Genomic DNA, 24,030 nt, shown 5'->3' with positions numbered 1-24,030 from the left:
GGTGCCGGCGGTGGCAGACTTTAGGACCCATCCCCTTCCAGGTGACTACCTCGCCGAAACAGGTAAGTGGACCATCCAAAATGGTGGGGAAGGTGTTAGGTGCATGTGTGTGGTGTGTGTGCGTGTATGTGTAGTGGAATGGGAGTGTATGAGGGCGTTTGTGTATGTATGTGTGCATGGAGGGCGTGTGCGTCTGCATGGATGCGGTGGGGAAGGGAAGTGTCGGTGTGTGAGTGAGTAGGTGTGTGTTTTGGAATGCATGAGAGATTTAAAAAAAATAAAAATGTGTACCCATCATAGTAGGTCTTCAACATCCAGCACCCTCTCAAGAGTACTGACTGCTATTCAAAGTTTTAGAATTTTAGTAGGGGGAACTGCAGGTTACAACATCTACCCAGGCTCTGTCAATTGGCTTTTTCAGATCCTTTCCAATGTCTCGAATTTGACTTGAATTGTCTTGAGGTTTTATTTCCAGAAAAGTAGATGGCTTCGACTGAGGTTGATACTCTGATTGCATCTTCATGCTTCACACATCAATAATCCACATATAAAATGCAGGCTCACACTCAGCAGAATTACTGTGGTGCCACAAAGAAGTAACAAACATTTACTTGCACTACTCTCACCCCAATCAACATCACCGAAACAGAGACATAGCTAAAGTAAAACATGAACTAAAGGCAGGAAATAAACCAAAGAGTTAACAAAATACTCCATTTCATATACAAAGAAAAAAAAAGACTTCCTGGCTGCAAAACATTGGTTTATAGGCCAGAAAACTCACCACGTTGATACACTACAGTTTTTCCTGCACATTTTCATTTTTCCATTGGTTCATATGAACAGTAGTTTTTTTTTCCTTTTCTATAATGAAGCACAAAGAGCCTGATTTATACTTTTTGGTGCAAAACTAATGCAGCTTTGCACCAAAATGTTTAGCACCGGCTTGTACCAGCCAGGAACCATATTTATGGAATGGTTTAAGCCGGTGCAAAGGGTGGGCTAGCTTAAAAAATAAATGACGTTAGTCGGGTGGGGCTTGTGCTATGGAAGAAGGGGGTTTTGCACCAACAAAATTATGTTAGGCAGGTTAGAGTAAAAAAAAATGACTCTAACCTGCCTAGAGTCATTTTCTGATGCACGGCCATTGCACCAAGTGCCATGTAGGGGTTCCCATTTCAGGGCCCCCTATGGAACTTCAAAAAATAAAATGCAATACTTTCCTGTACTTACCCCATCCTATGCAGTCCCTCTAGTGTGGGGGGTGTCCATGGGGGCTGGGTAGGGCATCTGTGGGCTTATTCAATGGTGTCCCATCATGGAAATAGGCGCACAGGTCCCCTAATGCCTGCCCTGACCAAGGTGTTAAAAAATGGGGCAAAGCAAGCAATTTTGACCCCTCCTCCCTCCCATGCACCATTTTTGCATGGGAGTATAAATATGGCGTTAAGGCCATAGAGTCATTTTTGCACGGGAATGCCTACCTTGCATCTCATTAAGGCAAGGTAGGTTTCCACTTCCAAAAAACGACTTTAACTCCATAAATTTGGAGCTAGACAAGTCTAGTGCCAAAGTATAAATATGGAGTTAGTTTTGCACCGAATTAGGGTAAAAAAAGAAAAATGACACTAATTCGGTGCAAACAGAGTATAAATATGCCCCAAAGTCCATCATGAAGCTGACATTTGGTGTTGGCTTACTTTTCTGTGGTTAAACATCGTTGTCGCAACCGTGAATACTTGAGTGGTCATTAATTGCTGTGGATAGAGATTCCACACGAGGCTCGTACAACAAGCTTACAGTGGTTAACATAGCACACAAGCCTAGATCAGCACCTATCACTCACCTTTTGCTGTTTTATCAGAGCCTGACTCATCGCTGTGCTTTGCCACCAGTCAAGGATGCTTATTTAATTGTAACCAAATCACTTGTCCTGTCATGTTTATGTACAAGAGAATTACAATACTGAATCGCTGTGAATTTTGTCTGAGAAAAATCTGCATCTCATCTACATTTTAAACAGCAGATAGGAGGCTTCCAGAATCAACTCTCATATTTACACAGTGTGTATTAGGTTTTAAACTGACACATTTAATTAATTGAGAATTTGCAATGTGTGAAGCCTTTATATCAATCCCCTAGCCTAGAAAAGCATCTTATTAGCATTTAATTTTCTGCCAAAGTAATAAGCGAGACCGTAGAAAATCTGCAAAAAATGATAGATCACCTGGAAATCCATTTCCCAATATTTATCAAAGCAGATGCTACTGATGACTCAAAGTCCAAGCCAGAGAACTGGTAAATACTTATTTTCAGGAGAAAAGCATGTTATTTTCAAAAAAAGGTTACCAGGTAAAAAAAATGTTATTACTGATGTTTGTACATCCCCATTGCGCAGCTGGTTGTCACAGATTTCATAGGATAGCAACTTGAATATTAACATTTCTGCTGACAATACAACTAAGTCCAGAACTTTGACTGGAACGCAAGGACTGTGTCAACCTTTGTATTTATGGTAACATTTTACTTCAAATAAGCTTGAAGGTACCGAAGCTAAAATTGCCTAGTGATCCACACCGAAGAACATCGGCATGGCGTCAACCTTCCAGGATTCTTTACTAATGGATTTGTAAAGTCCTACAAAAATGCAATTTTTAGGAGTGCGAACTCCCAACATCACATGTTAAGCAACATTAAGCCACCACTTACCTCTCAACACAAAACATGTACAGTGTGGACATTAGTCATGTCCTTTTTTAATTGATTTAACACCATGAAGAGTCTCTAAGACACTACTGAAACATCGTCCATTGCTATAAAATTGAGCAGCTAGACCAGTGGTTCCCAACCGTTTACCTTCTGTGGACTCTCACGTTATCATTACTTGAACCTGAGGACCCCCAATTAATCATTATTAGAATGCGGGGACCCTCCACTGAGTCGCTACTGAAAGCTGGGCCCCTAATCTGTTAATAATATTTAATTTTCTAAGTAGTCACGGACCCCCTGAGGAGGCTTTGCAGACCCCCAGGGGTCCCCGGAGCACAGGTTGGGAACCACTGAGCTAGACTAATCGTAGCCTCAAGGGCCCATTCCGTGGAAGCACAGAAATCTCTAGTTGGCTCTCCTTGGAAGAGAAGACACTGTACGGGGCGCACTAGACCAGTTGGCCATGGGGCCCCATGGTCTTTGCAATAAATCACGCCAATATAAAATACTCCAAGCGTGTAAACGATGCCACCCAACTAAAAACGTACAATACTGAGTTTCACAGCACAAGGGACACATTACACATTGAACGGGAGAAAGTTGAACACGCATTACAGTCACAAAAGGACCATTTCGGGTGAAAAAAGGAACTGAAAAACACACTCTTCCTCCACATTTAGGTGATTAGTAACCAAAAGTAGTAGTAGGCATAAAAAAGATGTAACAGGTGGAATCGTAGTTAGGAAACCCTGCAGATCTCCTGGTTCCCTTCGTTTGACTTCCTCTTCCATCAGAGTGGATTTGGGAACATGCTTGGTATTGTCAGCACCTTATGGTAAGGAAGTTACAAGGGCACAAGCGGACGCTGTGCATTCGGCAAGTGTCAGTGATAACAGCTTCCTGTGATTAATAGTCTACAAGTTGGTGGCAAAGACAGGAAAGGGCAGTTTTAACTATAGAATCTATTTGCATACATAGGAGCAAATGAAGCCAGTTTATAGGTGATCAACCAGTCAATAGGTGCAGACAATGAGGACCAGCACAGGAAATAGAGCTGAGGTCACTACAGTTCTGGCTAAGAAGTAAATTGGTGCTGGCTTGCAGCTGCTTGTACTTGTGTCTTTCGTTTTAGACAAGGAGCAACAGCCATACTTATTTTGATTTGATTTTTAAGAAAGGTATTTCTTATACGTTTTTGCATCAAACTAGGGCCTACTATAATTTGTTATCAGCTTTTCAGCAAGGGGACCATGTCCAACTTTTATCAAACCTATTTTTAATTATAAAGTATAGCAGATTGTACCAATTAAAAAACAATACCAGAATATATATTTTTTTTTTTAAATATCAAGCTACATATAAGGACATTTCAGTCCTTGTGGTCAGCCATGTCAATGTCAAGCATGACGTCTCTCATTCATGTAGGACAGAGACGAACAAGACATCATCTTACCGGTCATCCGTGTAGAGAGTTCATCCGTGGAGCCATGTCTTGCTCTCTTCTTCCCTATATGAATGAAAGATGGATAGTTGATAAATGGATGAATGGTTTTGCAGTCGTACGTGAATAAAATTAAAAATATCTGACTGTGAAAAAGAAATAGGAAATCTTTAAACTGCAGCAGTGAGGTCGAGGCAGTGTTACATGAAAGATGCTTAAATTAGATGAACGTATAGAGGAATAAAACAATCAAAATAAGAAAGAAATGGTATAAGGAAATGTGCTGCCAATGCTTTCCACCTGGTCTAATTCATATGTTTCTTAAAGTCCCATGTAATGTCACATATTTCTCTATACAATATACTGTAAAATTGTGATTGGACTTTGTAGGTGTGAGAAAGTGGATTGTTAGTTTGATACACCAACTCGCAATGTCACAGTTCCATACCAGGTCCAGTTAGGTCTCAATAATTTAAACCTGAGCACAACCCTTGGTAGCTCTAGCACATAGCAGACAGGCTTAATTTAGGAGAAATGTGTAAATCATTTATGAGTACCAAAGCAGTTACAAAGTAGAAAACCCACCACAATAAGAACCCCACTCCAATTTTAAATAATGGAGATAACGTTAATGAACAAATTGACACCAAAAGCAAAACAAATCCAGTAATGGAACTGGCGATATGATTTGTTGAAGATTTAAGTCAAAATAGTACCTAAAAAGGCAATGTGCCAATCATAGTCATTTGGTCGTGCTACACTGACTCCTAGTCAAAAGTTAAGTCTGACCATAGCTACTGCCACTTAAGTACAGGGACCAGGTTTGTCATGGTGGATAGTTTACCTTCTGGCTTAGATTTTGTGTAGAATAGTCCCTGTTGACTGGTCTGGCTGCAGGCTAAATCAAAAGACAGACTCAATGATGGTGGCCTGGTGAAGCATGGGTCCTCAGTGGAAGCCTTGGCACATGCAGGAAACATGGCACAGTCAATGTCAGGAAGCTCCATGCATACAAAATCTGTATCTAGGCAAGTTTTGTCCATAGTTGGATGTTGTTTGGCATCGGCATTGGTGAAGTTCCCCTATGCTCATACCAAGAAACTTTTCTGGAAGTCAAAATTCTTCGAGGGGGTAAATGGCAAATTGAATCTGCATAGTGATTCAGCATTAGCAGCTACAGCTTTAGCGTTGGTCCCAGTTGCTTCTGTTTCTAAGGAGGAAGCATTCTAAAAAAGTGTCCAATTTTTCAGGTTTTAGGGTCAGAGGAGTACACTCTTACACCTGTAAAGAGTCTAGGACCTTTTGGGAACCACTGTGGGGCCTCATTACGAGACTGGCAGTCAGGACCAAAGCCATATGAAGACCCTGCCTGTTAGACCGCCAAGGTAGCAACATCACCGCCGAGATCCATGATCCCCTCGGCCTGGCGATGGCAGAGATCGCAATTAGCTAAGACCTTTTGAACACCACGTTTAGCACACACTCTACCAGTGGCAACTAGTGTGGTATAGTGCAAATACAGTTGGATCTGGTCAGCTAGGCTCTTGAAAAAAGTAGGCTTCTTTCAGGTTTTGTGTCTATGTAACATAAAAGGAGGTCAGCAAACTTACCCTTGAAATCATCTTCTTTGTCCTGAGTACAAGTGGGAGAAAGTCCAGCCCCCAAAGTCTCTCTCCATAGGCTCAACAGCAGGTGCAGTACTTTTTCTAACTTCCAAAGGTCCAGATGTGTTCTGAAGAAGGTATCCAGGGATGCCACATTTATGCCTGGTAACAGCTTGTGGGTGGGGGGAATTACCTGACCAACAGGAAAACATTGCCAGGGGAAACCCTGCCAATTTTTACAACACTTCCGGGGGTTTTGGCCCTAAACAATGCCACAGTGCACTGCTCTGACAAAATCCATTTTGGCTTTCTTCCCTGGGCAGGTGAACACCCTGCTGCATGTCTAGGGACATGAAAAACTCCCCCTCAAGCCAATTCTGAAACCCCAGGTTTTCCCACCAGTGCGATTAGTGTCATCCTGAGTATCTATACAAAGGAAAGGGCAGGCCTAGATGTTAGTTACATCCGCTGTGATAGGGGATGACCCTTCGTGCAGTTGGAGGGCACATCCCCAAGCCATCCTGTCAGCAGGAGGTCACAGTTTTTCCCCATTCAAGGCCCTTTAGTTTCCTTTCCTAGGAGCCGTGCACACATTCTGGCCAAGGGACAGCAGGCTTCGAGGTGACAGTTGGGAATTTAATCTGAAAAGGATACCAAATGCTTCAGGCACAAAAATAGTGACTTTCCATCTGAAATAGATATAATTCTTCTTTGGCATTACGTTAGATTTTGCTTAAAAATGAGTATTCAAAGTATTTTTCTAGCTAGTGCCAATCTGAAGTTAGTGTTAATAAGTGTAATGAGGCAACCTAATGAAAAACGAGTTTGGGCCAGTGGGTGGTAAAACTCTAAATAAATGTTAAAACACTAGGGGCCTAATTAAGAGTTTGCCGGAAGGGACAGCCGGTCTGCCAAACTCCAGACAGGGCGGTGATAATCTTGCCGGACCTATTAGGTGTTTCCTGCTAGGCTGACGGGTGGAAACCTCAGTTTCCGCCCGTTAGCCTAGCAGGAAACAGGTGGCAGCATTGTCTCTGGCTAAAAATCTAGCCGGCAAAAATGCTGCTGCCACAGGGTGCATCAGAACCTTCACAATGCTCACTATCTGTACAGCAAACAGTGAACATTGCGATGGTGCTGGGCTTGGGGACCTCTGTGGCCCACTGCACCTGTTCTCCACCAGCATTTTCATGGTGGTAAAACTGTAGTCAATGGTCACAGGAGACCGGATCCTCAGGCCATTTTGAGGCTAATCGTAATGGAGCCATGGTCTTACACTATAAGCTGATTGATCCCACTGATGTCTGTAAGTTGCACAGTTTGAAAAAATGTCTAAGTCCTAATTCGACAAGGTACTTTGTTGAAAATGTGTTTATTAATTGGGCGAGATTTGAGGCCTGTGAAAGTAATAGGTCCACAATTTCCCCTTACTGTAAACCAAGCACCCTACTGTAGCGCTGAACTCTCTCAAGGTAGCAAAGCAGAGCAGTCCAAGGCCTACTTAGGGGATGTGGTGTGGGCCACCACTCATTGGAACACCACTATTACACTCAAATATGATTGTCCAGTTGATGCCTTTTCTTTGGAAAAAGTAAAGTACATTTATTACACACACAACTAAATGCTACACATTAATCTACAAATACTTACATAATGCAGATCCAAAATATCTTGGATTTCATTATGAAAGCACATTTGACCTCTAAGAGTCATAAACCTCAAAATCAAATTGTCCCTCCACCTATACCAGAAAACACATTACAATGTAGGGAGTTATCACATCAAACAAAACAGGCATATTGGCTTTATCAAGGGTTCACCACAATACAAGAATAACGAACCACATATTAAAAACACCATCATTTTGTGTGTAAATGCAGCAATCAAAAATAACCATGTGTAAATGCAATAATTAACGTCACTAAAGCATGTCAACATTATTAGATCAATAAAGCATTTTAACATCAACATAATGTGTCTGTATGCTTTCTGCTTACTTAACGATCACATAACATGCAACCATAAAAACAGCTCTTCGAGAACACCACTTTCAGGCCGCATAAAATACAGCCATCAAACTATTTCTAGAGGGTGCAATATTGCATCTATCATGTTTATACACCATCAGACCACATATAAGCAACCATAAAACCAGCCCCTGCAGCACACTGCACTCCCAGCTGTATAGAAATGCTTTCTGAAAATCCTGGACGGGTCATTGATTCCTTCACCCTGCAAATATAGAGTCAGTTTTGCAAACTTAAGTAAAAGGAGGTTACTGCACCCCTGCATCTCCCAGCACATTTCTAAGGCACTTGGGGGGTGATTCTGATTCTGGCGGGCGGCGGAGGCCGCCCGCCAGAATTCCGCCCTCCAAAATACCGCGCCGCGGTCAAAAGACCGCGGCGGGTATTTCAAGTTTTCCCCTGGGCTGGCGGGCGGCCGCCAAAAGGCCGCCCGCCAGCCCAGGGGAAAACGACCTTCCCACGAGGATGCCGGCTCGTAATCGAGCCGGCGGAGTGGGAAGGTGCGACGGGTGCATTTGCACCCGTCGCGTATTTCACTGTCTGCCAAGCAGACAGTGAAATACTTGTAGGGGCCCTCTTACGGGGGCCCCTGCAGTGCCCATGCCAGTGGCCCTACCCCCTACTGGATGGCGGTAGGGGGGGTCGGAATCCCCTCGGCGGCGCAGCTAGCTGCGCCGCCTTGGAGGATTCAACAGGGCAGCGGTACACTGGCGGGAGCCCGCCAGTGTTGCCGGTCTGACCGCGGCTTTACCGCCGCGGTCAGAATGCCCTGCGGGGCACCGCCGGCCTGTCGGCGGTGCTCCCGCCGACCCTGGCCCCGGCGGTCTAAGACCGCCGGGGTCAGAATCACCCCCTTGGTGTCCCACTGTCCTCAAGGAGCTGCAGCAGAAGGAAACAGGTGTGTAAACGAGCCTCTCCTGAGGAATTATGGGGCGCTCCAGTACGGAGCTGTGAATATTTTATTAGCGTTGCTCCCACTATTGTGGGAAGGGCTGTGCATCTTTTCCCTTTTCTTTATTTTTGAGGGTGCTTGGTCTCACTTAGGCACCCCACATGCTTTCATTCATTGAAGGCCGTGTGGGGAGCTCATCCCCACCTGACCCGGCCGTCTCCCCGGTGGAGCAGAATCTTTCTTGCTGCCATGAGAGCTGTCCGCTCCTCTCCCCTGCTCAATCCGTGGGCAGTGTGTGCTTCCGTTAGTAGCCACTCACTCTCCTCAGACACAGGGAGAGGGGGACAGGCTCAGCACAACTGGGCGAAGGTAGCAGTACTCCCCTCCCATCCTGGATTCTTGGCGCCCAAAGATAGAGTTCCTGGCCACCATATACAATAACCAGTCTGAGGGTTGGGATCCTAGGATTCCTGGGTATCAGGAGCTTTAGAGAGGGTTTTACCCTAGTAGGAAAGTAGCACCTTTCTGATATAGTTACCCCCACTTTTCTACTGGTGCCAGTATGTTTAGACTGTAGTACACTGGAATCCTGCAAACCAGGACCCAGATGTCAGTGCTCTCTCCCATATATTTAGTTGGAAAGTAACTTTTACACCCCGCAATCGGCATACTGGTGCATCCATGTAAGTCCCTAGTATATGGTACTTAGGTACCAAGGGCAACGGTACACCAGGGGACCCCCATGGCCTACACCATGCATTATGCTACCCATGGGAGCCCATGCAAACTGTGACTAAAGGCCTGCCATTGCAGCCTCTGTGAAATGGTTCATGCACCTCTCAGACCAGATGTAAGGTTTGCCTTATATCATGGTCACTACACTCTGACTCTATAAGTCACCCCTAAGGTAGGCCCTTGAGCCAAAGAGCAGGGTGCATGGTTCTCAACGTGAGGGCCCCCCTGCATGAGCAGAGGTGCCCCTACAAACCCCAAACTCCATTTCATGTAATTTGTAAGTACACATAGGCTATCTTAAGGTATGTAGAGCACCTTGTCCAACTACATATTGGCTTCACCGAACCTAGGCATGTTTAGTACCAAACATGTTGGAATCATGCAACTACACTGATCCCACTGCTACTTGCATGATACCATGTCCTCTGGGAGTTCCCTAGGGGATCCCCCATGTCTGATTGTACAGCTTTGCAGGGTCTGCATGCCAGCACAAGCTGCTGCCGACCCCAGAAATTGTTCTGCCCTTCTACCACTGAGCCTAAGTTGGGCAGGGGAAGGCAGAACAAAGGATTTCCTGTAGAGGAGAGGTGTGCCCACCTCTCCCTTAGAAATAGCTGTCAATGGGCTGGGGGGGTGTGCCCCTGAGCTTACGCCACTGCAGGAGCCCCCACCTCCCGCTCTGGTGCAAAACCACACAAATAATAGCGAAGCGACCACCCCCCTGTCCATCTCATCCCCTAGGGAGGTGCTAAGAGCTCTGCCAGGTGGCCACTTGATTCTGCCATCTCGGAAGTAAGATGAGCAAAGGCCCCTAGGAGCATCTGACTGGTTAGTCCTGCTGGGTGATGTCCCTGACCCCCCGATAGGTTGGTCACTGCAGAAAGTGTCCAGACCCCTTCATTGGTTACTTAAGAGCTCCCCTGAGGGAGGGATCCTAGATTTGTCTGCAAGACTACAAGATCCATCTGCAAGTCTCCCCTGTAAGACACTTCTGCAACGTGGACACCAGAACCGCTGCTGGTCTTCTCTGGGACTCAGAGAAAGATTTTAACCAATAGGAGAGCTCCTACTACAACTGTGTTTCCAAGTTCTGCAAGACTTCTGCAACCTCCATGGCCATGCATTCTCCAGAGTCACAATGATTCTACCTGGACTTAGGACAGCAAGAAGTAATCTCCTTTGGAGTGAAGGAGTCACTCCCCTGCATCCGCAGGCACCTCAAAGTCAATGACCAGTTTATGGATCCTGCTTTCCAATGGACTCTTCAAGTCTCTGCAGCACAGGTGGTGGTTATGTGGCTTTTCAGATGTTTAACCTGTCTTCCTTGCAACTGAGAAGTCTGTGGTCCCTTGTTGGAGGTGCTTGGACGGAACCCCTGTGCACCACTTCTGTCTGTTGTTGCCAAGGCATCTTAGCTATTGTTAGAAATGGGGTCTTTGGTTGGCAGTCAGGTTACCCCCTGTCCAAGCAAGGACCCTCACTCTAGTCAGGGTAAGTCACACACAATCAATATTATCTTGTGCCCACCCTCTGGTAGCTTGGCACTGAGCAGTCAAGCTTAACTTAGAAGGCAATGTGTAGAGTATTTGTGCAATAAATCATACAATAACACCATATAGCACCACAAAAATACACCACACAGTGTTTATAAAAATATATAATATTTATCTGGATAAATGCAGGTCAAAACGATTAAAATGCAATAACTATATGTTGAGATATCACTGAAAAGTTGTATAAAGTGTCTTAAGTCTTTTAAAAGCAACAAAGTCTCTTTCAAGCACAAAGTACCTGGTTCGCATGAAAAATCTCTGCAAAGAACCGCAGAGGAGGAGAAGCATGGAAACAAAGGGGTGTGCGTCGATTTCTCGGGCTGCACACGGCAATGCATCATTTAGTTTTCACGCAGGGATGGCTGTGTGTCGATTTCTGGCACTCGTTGTGTATCCTCTTCGGATTATGGGGTTTTCAGATGCCCCAGGGACGATGCGTGGATTTCCGGCAGTGCAAGGACAAAGTCACAAGGCTGCGTCAATCCAGTAGGCATTGCGTCAAATTTTCTACACACGGCAGCGCTGCATTGATTCCTCTCTGCAAGTCGGGCTGTGTCGTTCTGGCTCGGCTGTGCGTCGATCCGGTGAGGCCGTGCGCCAAAATTCTGGTCGCTACACTGGCGCTGCGTCGATCTTCTCGTTGCGAAGTCGGGCTGCATTGTTCCGGTGCAGGCTGTGCGTAGTTTCTGGGAGGCTGTGCATCGATTTTCACCTCACAAGGAGTCCTTCTTGCAGAGATGAAGTTTTTTTGGTCCTGAGACTTCAGGGAACAGGAGGCAAGCTTTATCCAAGCCCTTGAAGAGCACTTCTTCACCACAGTCAGAAAGCAGCAAGGCAGCAGGGCAACAGCAAGGCAGCAGTCCTTCACAGAAAGCAGACAGGTGAGTCCTTTGAGCAGCCAGGCAGGTCTTCTTGGCAGGATGCAGGTTCTGGTTCAGGTTCTCTTCTCCAGGAAGTGTCTGTGAGGTAGAGTGCATACCCCAAGAAGTTTCAAAGTTGGTAGGGTCAGAGACCCTGCTTAAATACCCAAATGTGCCTTTGAAGTGGGAGAGACTTCAAAGAGTGGCTCAGAAGTGCACATGGTCCCCTTTCAGTTCCATTCTGTCTGCCAGGGTCCCAGTAGGGGGTGTGGCAGTCCTTTGTGTGAGGGCAGGCCCCTGTCCTTTGACATGCAAGTGTCAAGCCCTCCACCCTCCCAGCCCAGGAAAACCCATTCAAAATACAGATGTATGCAAGTGAGGCTGAGTATCCTGTGTTTGGAGTGTGTCTGAGTGAATACACAAGGGAGCTGTCAACTAAAGCTAGCAAGACGTGGATTGGAAAGCACAGACAAATTTAAGTGTAGAGAAATGGTCACTTTCTAAAAGTAGCATTTCTAAAATAGTAATATAAAATCCAACTTCACCAGTCAGCAGGATTTTGTATCACCATTCTGGCCATACGAAATATGACCTTCCTACTCCTTTCAGATCAGCAGCTACCACTTAAACAATGTATGAGGGCAGCCCCAATGTTAGCCTATGAAAGGAGCAAGCCTCACAGCAGTGTAAAAACTAATTTAGGGGTTTTACACTAATAGGATATGTAAACTACACAGGTACATGTCCTGCCTTTTGCCCACACAGCACCCTGCCATATGGGTTCCTAGGGCATCCCTTAGGAGTGTCCTATGTGTAGATAAAGGGGAGTTTTAGGCTTGGCAAGTACTTTTAAATGCCAAGTCGAATTGGAAGTGAAATTGCACACACATGCCTTGCAATGCCATGCCTGAGACAAAGTTAAGGATGTAGGAAGGTAGCCTCTTTCTAGCCTTGTATTTGTCAAGGAGTTTTTACTGTCTCACTGGGCTCCTTCTAGCCAGGACCCCAGTGCTCATAGTGGAAACCCTATTTGTCAGTGTATTTGATATGTGTCTCTGGGATCCTGCTAGCCAGGGCCCCAGTGCTCATAGTTTGTGGCCTATATGTGTTCCCTGTGTGGTGCCTAACTGTATCACTGAGGCTCTGCTAACCAGAACCTCAGTGTTTATGCTCTCTCTGCTTTTTAAATTGTCACTGCAGGCTAGTGACTAATTCTACCAATTCTGATTGGCACACTGGAACACCCTTATAATTCCCTAGTATATGGTACATAGGTACCCAGGGTATTGGGGTTGCAGGAGATCCCTATAGGCTGTCTCATTTCTTTTGCCACCCATAGGGAGCTCAGAAAATTCTTTCACAGGACTGGCACTGCAGCCTGAGTGAAATAACTTCCACGTTATTTCACAGCCATTTTACACTGCACTTAAGTAACTTATAAGTCACCTACATGTCTAACTCTCACTTAGTGAAGGTTAGGTGCAAAGTTACTTAGTGTGAGGGCACCCTGGCACTAGCCAAGGTGACCCCACATTGTTCAGGGCAAATTCCCCGGACTTTGTGAGTGCGGGGACACCATTACACACGTGCACTACATATAGATCAATACCTATATGTAGCATCACCATGGTAACTCCGAACATGGCCATGTAACATGTCTAGGATCATGGAATCGTCACCCCAATACCATTCTGGTATTGGGGTGAAAATTCCATGCATCCCCGGGTCTCCAGCATAGAGCCCAGGTACTGCCAAACTAACTTTCTGGGGTTTTCTCTGCAGCTACCGCTGCTGCCAACCCTCAGACAGGTTTCTGCCCCTTTGGGGCCTGGGCAGCCCAGTCCCAGGAAGGCAGAACAAAGGAGTTCCTCTGAGAGAGGGTGTTACACCCTCTCCCTTTGGAAATAGGTGTGAAGGGCCTGGGAGGAGTAGCCTCTCCTGGCCTCCTGAAATGCTTTGAAGGGCACAGATGGTGCCCTCCTTGCATAAGCCAGTCTACACCAGTTCAGGGATCCCCCAAGCCCTGCTCTGGTGCGAAACTGGACAAAGGAAAGGGGAGTGACCACTCCCCTGACCAGAGCTCCTCCAGTGTGTCCTAGACCTCTGCCATCTTGAATGCAGAGGTGTGAGGGCACAATGGACAGCTCTGAGTGGCCAGTGCCAGCAGGTGACCTCAGAGACCCCTCCTAATAGGTGCTTACCTTTCTCTGTAGCCAATTCTCCTCTGTGGGATATTTAGCGTCTCTCCTGTGGGTATCTCACGAGATAACGAATGCAAGAGCTCACCAGAGTTCCTCTGCACTTCCCTCTTCGACTTCTGCCAAGGATCGACTGCTGACTGCTTCAGGACGCCTGCAAAACCGAAACAAAGTAGCAAGAAGACTACCAGCAACCTTGTAGCGCCTCATCCTGCCGGCTTTCTCAACTGTTTCCTGATGGTGCATGCTCTGAGGGCTGTCTGCCTTCACGCTGCACTGGAAGCCAAGAAGAAATCTCCTGTGGGTAGACAGAATCTTCCCAATCTTCGACAGTCCAGTGGCCCTTCTGTCCAAATTTGGTGGAGTTAGTTCTTGCCTCCCCACGCCAATCCTGTGTGGTGCGTGAACTGCAGCTGCTCGGACTTCTGTGCACTTTTGCAAGATTTCCTTTGTGCACAGCCTAGCTCAGGTCCCCAGCACTCCATACTGCATTGCCCAACTCGCTGAGTTGGACTCCGACGTCGTGGGACCCTCTTTTGTTGTTCTGAGTCAACCGTCGTCCCCAGATCTTCTAAGTGCCTGTTCAGGTGCTTCTGCAGGTGCTGCCTGCTTCTGCGTGGGCTCTCCATGTTGCTAAGCGCCCCCCTCTGTCTCCTCCTCCAACGGGCGACCTCCTAGTCCTTCCTGGGCCCTAGCAGCACCCAAAACCATTATCCACGACTCTTGCAGCTAGAAAGTCTTGTTTGCGGTCTTTCTCCATGGAAACAACTCTGCATCCTCCAGCACGCCGTGGGACATCTTCTGACCAAAGGAGAAGTTCCTGGCGCCTTCTGTTGTTGCAGAATCTTCAGCTTCTTCCACCCGGAGGCAGCACTTTTGCACCTTCATCCGGGGTTTAGTGGGCTCCTGCCCCCCCGGACACTTGCGTGACTCTTGCACTTGGTCCCCTTCTTTTACAGGTCTTCAGGTCCAGGAATCCGTCTTCAGTGCTTTGCAGTCAGTTGTTGTCCTTGCAGAATCCCCTATTTCGACTTTACTGTCTGTCTGGGATAGTAGGGCAACTTTCCTCCTACTTTTCATGGTCTTGGCGTGGGGTATGCTGGACACCCTTAGTGGTTTCTTACACTCCCAGCGACCCTCTACACACTACACTAGGCCTGGGGTCCATTTGTGGTTCGCATTCCACTTTTGGAGCATATGGTTTGTGTTGCCCCTAGGCCTATTTCTCCCTATTGCATTCTATTGTGTTCTACAGTGTTTGCACTACATTACTGTTACTTACCTAATTTTGGTTTGTGTGCATATATTTTGTGTATTTTCCTTACCTCCTAAGGGAGTTTATCCTCTGAGATACTTTTTGCATATTGTCACTAAAATAAAGTACCTTTATTTTTAGTAACTCTGAGTATTGTGTTTTCTTATGATATAGTGCTAAGGGATATAAGTGGTATAGTAGGAGCTTTGCATGTCTCCTAGTTCAGCCTAAGTTTCTCTGCTATAGCTACCTCTATCAGCCTAAGCTGCTAGAACACCTCTAATCTACTAATAAGGGATAACTGGACCTGGCACAAGGTGTAAGTACCATTAGGTACCCACTATAAGCCAGGCCAGCCTCCTACAAGGGGCTACTTAAGTGGGTGGCACAACCAGTGAAGCAGGCCCAGTAGTAGCATTTAATCTACAGGCCCTAGGCACATATAGTGCACTCTACTAGGGACTTATAAGTAAATTAAATAGTCCAATTGGGTATGAGCCAATGTCCCCTTGTTTCAAATATAGAGCATAATCACTTTAGCACTGATTAGCAGTGGTAAAGGGCACAGAGTCCTAAAGCCAGCAAAAATGAGGTCAGAAAAAGAGAAGGAGGAAGGCAAAACATTTGGGGGTGACCCTGCAGAAAGGCCACTTCCAACAGCTAGCCAGTCCAGTAACCTCCTAGTTCCAAGAAGCCCCACCCTTCAGCACTACACAGCTCTAATAATTACATCCTCCTTGCAACTCCTGCACCATTAGCATCCCTCCTTGCTCTGCTGCTGAGGCCTCTCTGTGACTCCCTGTCCCTGCTGTCAGAGGGTCCTGCTGAGGGCTCAATCAGTTCATGCTGATTCCCCTGTTTGCTGAGGGCTGGGCCTGACTTAACTGCAAAGGTAGAGTCTCCTGGATCTTGCTGGTCCACAAATTTCCACAACAATTCATGCAACACTTTCTTCCATTTGCCAAGCCTTGTTGATGGACCTGCTGACCACTGCCCCCTCGGCAATTCGACGACCAGCATGGGAAAGCTCATGGATGACTCCTGGGAACTTTCTGCATTACATGGACTCCACAGCTGCACTTCTTTGACTGCCATCCTACAGGAAAGCAGAACCAAGAAGGGTGGTCATTGCCCCCTGCAGCACCTGGGTACCTCGGGTGGTCTGGACTCTGTCCTCTCTTTCCTTAGGTCCTCTTCTTCGAGAATCCATGCTTGGGTTCCACCGACCTGGTCCAGACGTTGCGACAGCAGCTGGACACCTGAGCTCCCCTATCGACTTCAACAAGAGGTTCCGACACTACTTTACCCCTATGCATCTGGTACTCTGCTTCACTGGGTATCCACAGGTGGGGGAACCTTTCTTGTCCCATCAGGTTACCTTGTAGTCCTCTGGGAAGGGTCCTAAAATGCCAAAACTACAACCATGACATCCCTATGTTATCCAATGGACACTGACGCAGGATTTAAACTCTGCACACCGGTGCCTGGGGAATCCTATCTACTTACATTTGGGGTTTTAGTACTCCCCCAGTCCTAAGGGTCCTTGGGTGGTAGTTTGGGTTGGTAGTGATTTTCGCATTCTATTTTTTTTTTGTATATGGTTTGCACCCCCCCATAAGGGCCCATGTTATTATATGCTTTTACTTACCTGTTTCTAAGTATATTTTTGTATGTTCATATCTATGTGTTTTTTAATAAACAGTACATTATTTTTCTGGTGTGGTTCTTTCCTGTGTGCACATCACTGACTGACCTGTGAGGTATTTGCAACTGCTTTACACCCTCCTGGATAAGCCTTAGTTGCTCACCATAGCTACCCCTTTGAGAGCTCTGGTTATCTAGAACCTTCTACACTGTCACTAAGGGTTGCCTGGACTCAGTACAGAGTGCCTCACCTGTAGGTGTACACCATATACTGAGTCAGCCTCCTACACCCCTCCCATCTGGATGCTCGGGTCCCAAAGATGGGGTCCCCAGGCCCCGTATACAGTAACCAGTCTGGGGATTGGGATCTCTGCGTATCAGGAGCTCTCCAGAGGGGGCCACACATACTTCTCTTCCATTGCGCATTAATTAATAATAAGGCCTGGCGTTTACCACACCCGCAGGCCCTCGCCCACACCAGGGGTAATTCCCAGAAATGCAATGGAGCCCCACATGCTCCATTATTTGAGAAAGGCCAAAGTATGCTCACCTTAAAGAGGCATACCTTGGGTCCCATTGAGCTGATTTCGAAGTTCTTGGTTCACTTTACACCTGGTTGCAAGTTCTAGCCACCAGGACCAATTTTTGCAAACCTCCCCCCTCCATGATGGTGTGCTTTACAGGGAGCTAGTTCCACTGGCTCGCTGTGCCAATTTCCTCCTTGCCTTTGCCTCTAGGTGCAGAAGTCCAGGGCTTTCCCCTAACATGTCTTCAGGGGGGTAAGGAGGACCACCTCAATGGCCTTTGGAGAGACCCACTGATCCTGGGGTCAATTATGGCAGAATCTTTGGTCCTTTTGGGCATGAGGGGATTGCTCCTTCTAGTTGTCCATTGCTTTTGCAGTCCAAAGGTCCAGCAGCAAAAAGCAGAAAACAGCTCTGTCGTTCTCTTGAGTAAGAGTTTTTGAAAGGGGATGAAAGGTTCTAGGTGGTAGGCACCCCTGGCCGATCCTAGGCTGCCACATCACCTCTCCATTCCTGTCTCAACTCTCCTACGCAGCATGCAAGCACTATTCAAGAAGGCATCATTCAGAAGGCACTGGTCACATCTCTTCTGGGGGCTTCAACTCCGCTTCACACCTTTCCCACTAAAATGTCAAAGTGGAATTTCTCCTGTGTTGGCCCCAGTTGTCTGGGCTCCCTCCTTTGTTCAGTGGGCCAGGGCAGTCCCTAGCCCTGGTACAGTGTGACAGCTAATTAACAGACACAGATTTTCTTCCCCACTTCTTCCTGCTCAGAGTCTAAGGGAAGCACTATTAATTCTTTTATTTTTTATGGGGGTGGCCTTTTTTCCCTCTGATGGGAGAAATGCAATTAACTTAGGCAAATAGGGTGGCAAATTCCTGGGCTAAGATCCTGAGCAGAGCCAAAGAAATATGACAATTCTGGATGACCCCTAAGATGTACATATAGCTTCTTGGGACGTGGATAATCCATCTTCGAGTATGTTTTACCCCATTGTGATAGACTTTGTTGGCCAAAGGGAAAACAAAACTACTCTTTATTTTACATATGAGGGGAAATCTGCTTAAAGAGTCAGTGCAGACAAAAACATAAATCATACTGGCTTTACCTATGAGTGCCCACTGATATCAGAATGCCTACTCCAGGCAAACATCCAACCCTGATAATTCCCACTGCACCAGGCAACCTGTGCGCAGTTACCAGGCTGAGTATGACAGAAGTCTCACAGGTGCAGAAGGCACATATGTGCACACATGTTCATGTGCAATCAGCCAAGTGCCCCTTACCCTTTCTGCACTACAGCGGGCTTATCTTAAAAGGTGGACGCAGGCGGTAAACAATCCAGGTCCATTTACCCTGTGCTTACTGTGGATGAGAAACATGCATTGAAACTCACCCACAGTAAAATGTCCAAAACCGGGCGATACAAAAAATAAAAAACACGGGTGCACTACATGGGTGGAACCCATTTTGCAACATAGTTTTTTTCCTGCAAATCCTTTCTGCACAGGATAAAGCTGAAACTGTCGCCATCTCAGTGGAACCACAATTACTTTAAGGAGGTAGATTACACTGACACTCTGGAGGTTTGCTGAGTACTGATAAAGAAATGGACGGCCATTTTCTCGGAGGTGTGGGGCTCTCCACATGGGACAAAAGTAAAACTCATTCTCATGCCATGGAACTGCCGGTCAAATACTTTTCCTGACAGGTCATGGGGAAGCAACTGGTAGCCATATGATCCTGATTGGGCACCACTAAGTCCAATCAACTGGCCTTTGGAGACACCCTAGTTTTCTGGTTTCAAGAGATGTAGGTCCAATCCTTTACACCAAGGCAAGAGGGCAGCAGGCCAGCACAGCAGGGCAGCAGTCCCTTCAGTCAGCAGTCCAGCAGACTGGCAGTCCTTTCAGCACCACAGCAGTCCATCTTCCTGGCATAATATCCTCATGTTCAAAAGTGTACTGAAGAGCTTGTGTCTGAGGGCCAGTATACCCAGGTGTGCCTCTGAAGTAGGGGAAGCTTCTAGAGGCAGGCCTTTACAGTGCACAGGTGCCCTGCCTTCCTGGCTCCAGACTAACTACAAGGGGATGTAACCCTTTGTGTGAAGGCAGGACAGAGACTATTTAAATGTAATTGTGGCTTGGCCCAGCTCCTCCTTCCCAATCTGCTAGTGATGGACCATCCAGGCACAGCTCCCTCCCTATTGTGTGGCTGTTTAGGACAAATATACAAAGCCCATCTGTCAACTACAACCAGTCATGTGACCCTGAAACAGGAGTCAGGTACCAAATGGCTAAGACAGGAAAATGCCAATGTTCTAAAAGTGGCATTTTCAAAATTGCAACTTAAAATCCAACTTCACCATCCTTTAGGATTTTTCATTACAATTCCATGGACACCAAACATGAACTGATTATCTGCTTCCATTTGGAAATTATAGTTTAATAAATATAATAAGGTGACTCCAATGTCATCCTGTGGGAAGGTAGTCCTTGCAGTAGTGAAAAATGATTTAAATAGATTTTCACTACCTGGACATGTAACACTTAAAAGACCATGCCCTGCTTTTTAAATGTATTGGACCCTCCCCTCTGGGCTCTCCATGGCCTACCCTAGGTGTGACCTATATGCATTAAAAGGTTTATTTTGCCAGGTCAAAATGGCAGTTTAGAATTGGACGCAGAGAGGCTGCAGTGGCAGGCCTAAGACATGCTTAAAGTACAATTTGGGTGGGTGGCAGAATCAGTGCTGAAGACCCACTAGTAGCATTTAATTTACAGGCCATGTGCACAGGCAATACTACTTTACTAATGACTTATAAGTACATTTAAAATGCCAATTGGTTCTAAGCCCATCTCCACCATGTGTTAATGGGAGAGCTCAAGTACTTTAGCACTGGTTAGCAGTGGCAAAGTGTGCAGAGTTCTAAAGCAAGCAAAAACAAAGTCAGCAAAACAGAAGGTCTGAAGGAAAAATGTTAGGAAGAAAACAATGCAAAGGATGGCCGGTCTAACAGTGTTAATTCACCAAAATGGGAGGGGGAGTGGAAGGACATCAACCAAATATTTAGCTGCTGATGACATCACAGCAAGTGACATTACATTACCTGTTGGCCCTGATGATGGCAAAGAAGGCTTCATCACATGACCTTTGGCATTAAGGTACTCACTCAACTGAACTCAAAACAGCTATAATAAATGAACAATTAAACACTCAGTGGAAGATAAATAAAATATTGCAACAGGTTTCCAATGGTGATACAAACCTGCAATATAGTATAAATATAAAAAATCCAAAAATCAATGTATATCCTATATATGCTTTAGAAACCTTTTGCATTAGTTATTAACCATCTATATATATATATATATATATATATATATATATATATATATATATATATATATATATACACAATACACAATACACATGTTCGCGCAAAACCTGTTTTATCTGTGGATCTCTTGGGTGGTCTCAACATCAGAGCTGTAGAACAAATACCGACATCCGTTTCTATGCACTGTGGCCAAAGAGCCACGCACCTTCCTCAGGACACATAAAAATTGGCACAAGACTAAAAACTGTAGCTAATTGAAGGGAGGAGGGGATTCCCATTCACAACAAACGTCTACAAACTTCAAAGAGAAAAATTCAAATATGATAAAATCACCAACAATAGCCATATACTGAAGGCAGTACCTCAGGCCCCCAGTGAAAATTGAAACAGAAAAAAACAGAAGCTAAAAAAAACAAAGAAAACAATAAGAACACTGGAAAAAAGAAAGAACCCAAACATTTCACCAACACCTCGTGTATGTGTAAACAGTCTACATGCAACCATTTCCTGACAATAATTAGTCAGAATTCCTTCATACATGGAAAGTTAGAAATGTGTTTCTCAATATCTGTAGTGAAGAAAGGACAGTGGTTCTTATATCTTCACGTATCTCACCCTTATGTGGGGAATATGTCCCTCAATGTGACAACTGATAGGTGATAAATGGTAAATATATATGTCTCCAATCTTACATTGCTCCACCATATGATAACCTCCAACAAAAATATTGTCCACCATTGCATGTGTTTGGGAGGAGAAATAATATGATCCAGACCACTTATAGAAAACAGGATATCACACAACTATTAAAATCATAGCTACTCAGATCAAAGCACTTGATTAATTGCAGATACAAGTACCATAAATGCCTAAAATTCAAGTTAATCATCATGAGAGTCCTCTATCACAGGTACTCCAGATCCAAAGGCGGTAAAATAAAAGACTCAATCTTAAGCCAGACTGACTTGCAGTCCCTCCACATAACTTCTCTGCAAACAATTCGCTCATCAATGGTGACGCTGTTGGAGTGCAAACAGTATTAATAAAATTGTGACATTAAAATATAGTGTAAAATAAAATAAAATAAAAGGTTATTTGAAAATTGTGCATTAATAAATAAAAAAGTGCTACAGTAGCTTAAACCCTGGGACGGTGCAGAAGTGGATGACGGTGTACTCTTGGGGCATTTGGGGTCCCCCCTCACATGACCCACTTGGTCACATGCATAACACTTACGTGGGGGTCCCCCTGTCAGCGGCTTCCCTGTGGAGACCCATGGCTTCTTCTCACTGAGGGGTTGGGAGTCTTTACCCTGGGAATCAGTTTGGTGCCCTTTAGAGAACTTCCCCTGTTTACCCTTACCCCCCCCTTTCTTCTGAGAGAGACCCTGCCCACCCTTGGTGTGGTCTCCACCATACCTCTTTTGGACCCTAGTGCTCTTCCAGCGGTACACTTCCTGGGCAAGCTTCCTGGGATCAGTCAGCTTGCTGTCAATTAGGTGCTGGCGCAGCTCTGGAAAAGATAAACTGTACAAGTGCTCCCAAGCAATCAAATTGTAAAGCCCCTCATACCTCGTTACCTTATTGCCCTTCACTGAACCATCTAGTGACCTGCAAAAAGAATCAACACATTCTAACCATGTTTGGGATTCTTTCTTCTCATAGGACCTAAACTTGTCCTTATACTGCTCACGGGTGACCATATCTTGTGAGTAGGGCATCCTTCATGATAGTGTAAGTGAGATTATGAGCATCCCCTAAGGCTGTCAGTGTATCCCTCCCCTCTACCTCAAAGTGCTTCCACAGACCCTCCCTCTAATGAGCTTCAGGGACCAGATTCATGTGGGGAGCAGACTCATACCCCTTGAACCACAAGTATATGTCATCCTCCCTTTTGTAATCCTTTACAAGGTCTTTAGGAATGTGCACCCTCCTCTCAGGCTGCACTGTGCTGTTGCTGCCACCATCTCTGATCTAACTCCTTTAAGCTAAGATCATGAGCCAGCAGTATAATTCTTTCCTCATGGCCACCCTTTTCTCTTCCATCTCTAGACTGAGCTTCTTCAGCTCCAATTGGTATTGTCTCTCTACCTGTCTGTCCTGTAGCTCTTCAGGAGTCAGACCCTTGGATGACACACTGCTACCTGCCCTGGAGACTCTCTCCTTGGACATAACAGGCCCACCCACTACATCATTGTGAGTGACTTGACTTCCTCCCCTTCCTGCTCCTCATCTGTGTGCCCCTCAGCTTGTTTGGTTGTCACCCAGTCCCTCAGTGCCTTTTGCAGCTCATCCTTCTTGGATGAGCTCTTAATGGTACAGGCAAAGTCCTTATAGAACTGCTTCAACTGAGCCACTGTGTAGCTCTCCAATTTCTCTATGTCAAAAGCAGCTCCACCTGATAAATCTCCAGATTGAGACATGATGAAGAGTTAAAAAAGTGCAAAGTTCCAAACGAAGAAAAACAAGTTCCCAAATGAAGTTAAAAAAAAAAAAGTCAATCAAGTGATCAGCTAGAAGTAGAACAAAAAGAAGTCCCAAAGAGAAAAGCAAAAATCACAAGACAAGTAGTATGTGGTCATGTAGTCGTCTGAACTCAAAAAAGTAGTGTACACTTAATCACTGCATGTCAAGTACAAATACAAGTCCAGTCCCATCCGCTGATCACCAATGTTAGAAATTGGGTCCTTGGTTGACAGTCAGGTTCCCCCTGTCCAAGCAAGGACCCTCATTCTAGTCAGGACAAAAGAGAATCACCCTCAGCTAACCCCCGCTCACCCCCTTGGTAGCTTGGCACAAGCAGGCAAGCTTAACTTCAGAGTGCTAGGTGTAAAGTATTTGTACCAATACAAACAGTAATTCAATGAAAACACTATAAAATGACACAACACAGATTTAGAAAAATGGGAAATATTTATCTAAACAAAACAAGACCAAAATGACAAAAATCCACCATACACAAATCAAGTAATTAATTAAAAAGTAAAAAGAGTCTTCATGAGATTTTAAACACAACACTAACGCTGTTAGTATGGAAATCTACCTGGGCGCGTCAAAAATAACCCTGCACTGGCGAGTGTGCATCAAAAGGGGCTTGTGATGCATCCATATCATTCACGAGCGAGACCTTGCATTGTTTCTCCTTTAGTCGGGTCGGTGTGCGTTGTTTCTTCTCTCCACAGGAGAGCGATGCATCCATCCGAACAGCACCCTCGGGTCCGGGCAGCCCTTGCGTCATTTTTACATGCC

General features: G+C 45.6%; 1 protein-coding gene across 3 annotated transcripts in view; it reads right to left on the bottom strand.

Moving 5' to 3' along the window:
* The window catches only part of SHISA6 (shisa family member 6), a 1,352,839-nt gene that overhangs the window by 195,808 nt on the left and 1,133,001 nt on the right, over positions 1 to 24,030 (bottom strand). For all 3 annotated transcript variants that reach the window (XM_069200366.1, XM_069200365.1, XM_069200367.1), the window contains exon 7: positions 4,163 to 4,216. In XM_069200366.1, the coding sequence (XP_069056467.1) occupies positions 4,163 to 4,216 (54 nt within the window). The remainder of the gene's footprint in view (positions 1 to 4,162; positions 4,217 to 24,030) is intronic.

Source organism: Pleurodeles waltl, chromosome 7 (assembly GCF_031143425.1).
Source record: "Pleurodeles waltl isolate 20211129_DDA chromosome 7, aPleWal1.hap1.20221129, whole genome shotgun sequence".
Classification (NCBI taxonomy): Eukaryota; Metazoa; Chordata; class Amphibia; order Caudata; family Salamandridae; genus Pleurodeles; species Pleurodeles waltl.
Note: the sequence above shows the minus strand (reverse complement) of the source record. Positions and strands in the feature narration are given on the sequence as shown.